The sequence below is a fragment of the Trichechus manatus genome, unplaced genomic scaffold (genome assembly GCF_000243295.1).
Source record: "Trichechus manatus latirostris isolate Lorelei unplaced genomic scaffold, TriManLat1.0 scaffold00140, whole genome shotgun sequence".
Lineage (NCBI taxonomy): Eukaryota > Metazoa > Chordata > Mammalia > Sirenia > Trichechidae > Trichechus > Trichechus manatus.
In genome coordinates, this window is record NW_004444076.1 from 1235313 (window position 1) to 1238089 (window position 2777).

General features: G+C 38.0%; 1 protein-coding gene across 2 annotated transcripts in view; it reads right to left on the reverse strand.

The window, feature by feature from the left end:
* The window catches only part of RAB30 (RAB30, member RAS oncogene family), an 84372-nt gene that overhangs the window by 1866 nt on the left and 79729 nt on the right, over window positions 1-2777 (reverse strand). For both annotated transcript variants that reach the window (XM_012558155.2, XM_023739762.1), the window contains exon 4: window positions 2188-2371. In XM_012558155.2, coding sequence (XP_012413609.1) covers window positions 2188-2371 — 184 coding nt within the window. The remainder of the gene's footprint in view (window positions 1-2187; window positions 2372-2777) is intronic.

Genomic DNA, 2777 nt, shown 5'->3' on the forward strand with positions numbered 1-2777 from the left:
CTTTTTTCTGTGGTGCTGCTGGGTGAGTTTGAACTGCCAACCTTTCGGTTAGTAGTCGAGTGCAAACCGTTTGCACCACCCAGGGACCTTGCATCACCACACTATTTCAAGTGAGTTTAAGATACAGTGATTTAACCATTCATCTCTACTAATATACACTCTAAGAACAAAAAGGATTGAAGGAAAAAGTCTTGAATTGTTTAGTACATCTTATTGGTGGTATTGGTATTGTTATTCTGAGGCTGCTATATGTGTATTGTGGGATAAAGCAAATGAGTAATTATGCTGGTGTCATTGGGAATGTGAATTTTTGGTATGGGGAAAAAGAAAATACAAATGTAAGATCAATGAGGTTAAGTAAAATCCATGCAGTCCTGATTATAAATGTAAGTATTAGTGTGAATAATTCATGATGTATTTTATCTTTAAATTTTTTTCTGCCTCTGTTACCCCAGAAACCTAACAGAGGTGGTATGTCAACTGTGTTACTTGGCAACATTGCTTATACTAAAAATGACCCCTGATTGGTAAATTAAATCTGGCCTGGAAATTCTATGTATAAATTATAAATACCTAATGGAAAGCCATAACTCTGGGCTTCCCTGCATATGATGACTTCACTTGAAAAGACCCTGGAAGTTATGCCTGTAGAATTGCTGTAAGAGATATTGGCTCCTCTGGGGCATTGAGGCTCCTAGGCCAGGGCAGATCTTGCATTTACCTGAAGTGAGTCTTGTTCCCTCACATCTGAGCTGTCAGGGGTGGGGGAGAAAGGGCAAGGGGAGGAGAGCTCCTGGAAAGCTATGTGGACTGCTAGGAGATTACTTTTATTTAAGAGGAATGCCTAATGCTGACCTGCTGGCAAGCAGTGCTTCCTGTCCTACATCTTTCTAAGTGAAGGTGATACCAAGTATAGCCTATGGTAGTCTTATGAGTCAGAATGGTTAGTAGAGCCTAATAATATAACCCTGTCATGAATGCTGCATAATTCATCAAATGCACATACAAACACACACACACACACACGCATGCACACGTGCGCTAGCTCTGTCCGCTGAAAACAATGACTAACCCAGCAGCAATGAGCACTCCTAGCACTTAGATTGTGGCCTCTAAATACTACTTCCCATTTAAAAGAAACATCCCTTCTTGGAGAAATAGCTAATTCCAGATCTGTGCAGGAAATGCATAAGATGTGTTTAGAACACTTGTCATGCCAGAAAGCAAAAAATTATCAAAATTCCTGGGGTCTTGTCAAAAGGACTCAGGAGTCAATGTGAAGAAGCTCCAACTGTCAAACCTGGAACAACTGGAGCATCAATAATAATAATTGCAAGGGACTAAAATACATCAAAAATATTTAAATCCATAAGTTCATAATGATATTCAAAACATAAACAAACTTCAGTGGTTACTTTTGAAAGATACTAGGGAGCCAACTCATTACCTTGAAATCTGCTGAGTAAAAAAGAAGAAACATTTTTCCTGTCTTATGAGAACTGTACCTCAGAATACATAACAGTGCCTATGAAGCATTTTTGTTAACACTTCCATCACCATTAGAGGAGTTTTTGAAGATCTGGTCCATTTCACTGCAATTCCATTTTTAATGGATGTATTTGTCACCAAAGAAAATCATGGTTGTTTTTTGCTTCCCCTCCCCACCCCCGCCCCATAAACAGAGATTCTACTCTCTTTCTACAAGATAAAACAAATTGCAGCATTTCCCTTAGTGGATTCTTTCTGAAATCAGCATATATATAAGAAGGGAAAAAATTAACCAAAATCTATTTTTCAGGCAATAAACAATTGCTTCAATAATGAATTTTACATCAACTTAAGAGATGTATTTTACTTTTAGAGCAACAGTTTCCATGATCTTGTAATCAGATTTTTTTAAATGTTTAGCAGTCCACATAACTTTCATGACAGTCCAAATTCTTCCCTAGAGCCTGCATCAATAGAAAAATCAATCACCAAGTACCTTCTACTCTAGTTTTCTAAATTATCACCATGGGATAGAGCCCATTTCATTTTCTCTTCAAATGCAGAAGAACTGAAAGTTAACTGCATGAATTACATATCTATAGACTACATTCTTGGAAAATACCAAGCCACAAGCTTGGTATGATTAAAAATTCTCTGATGCCCACAAATCAATTTCCTGCCTCATCAGTCCTTACTTACCCACTAGCACAGTGATGACCTTGTTGCTGGCATATTGTTCTATTTCCCGCAGCCACTCAGGAAGGCAACGGAAGGACTCCTCACAGGTTATGTCATAGGTGAGGATCAAGGCATTGGCGCTTCGGTAATAACTCTGGGTAATGGACCGAAATCTCTCTTGACCTGCTGTGTCCCAGATCTGTAGCTATAAAGGCATAAAAGAAGGATCAGGTTGGAGAAGCAGAGATTGCCTTGCTTTCGTTTGTGAATGAGAAGACCTTCATTTACATAATTGCATTATTATTTTCTGTCATGAGAAAAATCACTTATAATTTTCTCTTTTTTAATTTGCTAGATGCTCCTGGGTAGAGAGAGAAGCTTACTTGTTTTTTGGGTTTTTTCTTTGTAAGATTATTTAAGAGTTCCCCCTGTATTCTTAAAAAAAAAAAGAAAAACTTATCAAACGTTTATTATGTGCCAAGCTCTACTCCAAGCACTTTATATGTATTAACTCACATAGCCCTGACAATAACCACATAAAAACCAAACCAGTTGCCGTCAAATCATTTCTGACTCATAGTGACCCCATATGTGTCAGAGTAGCACTGTGC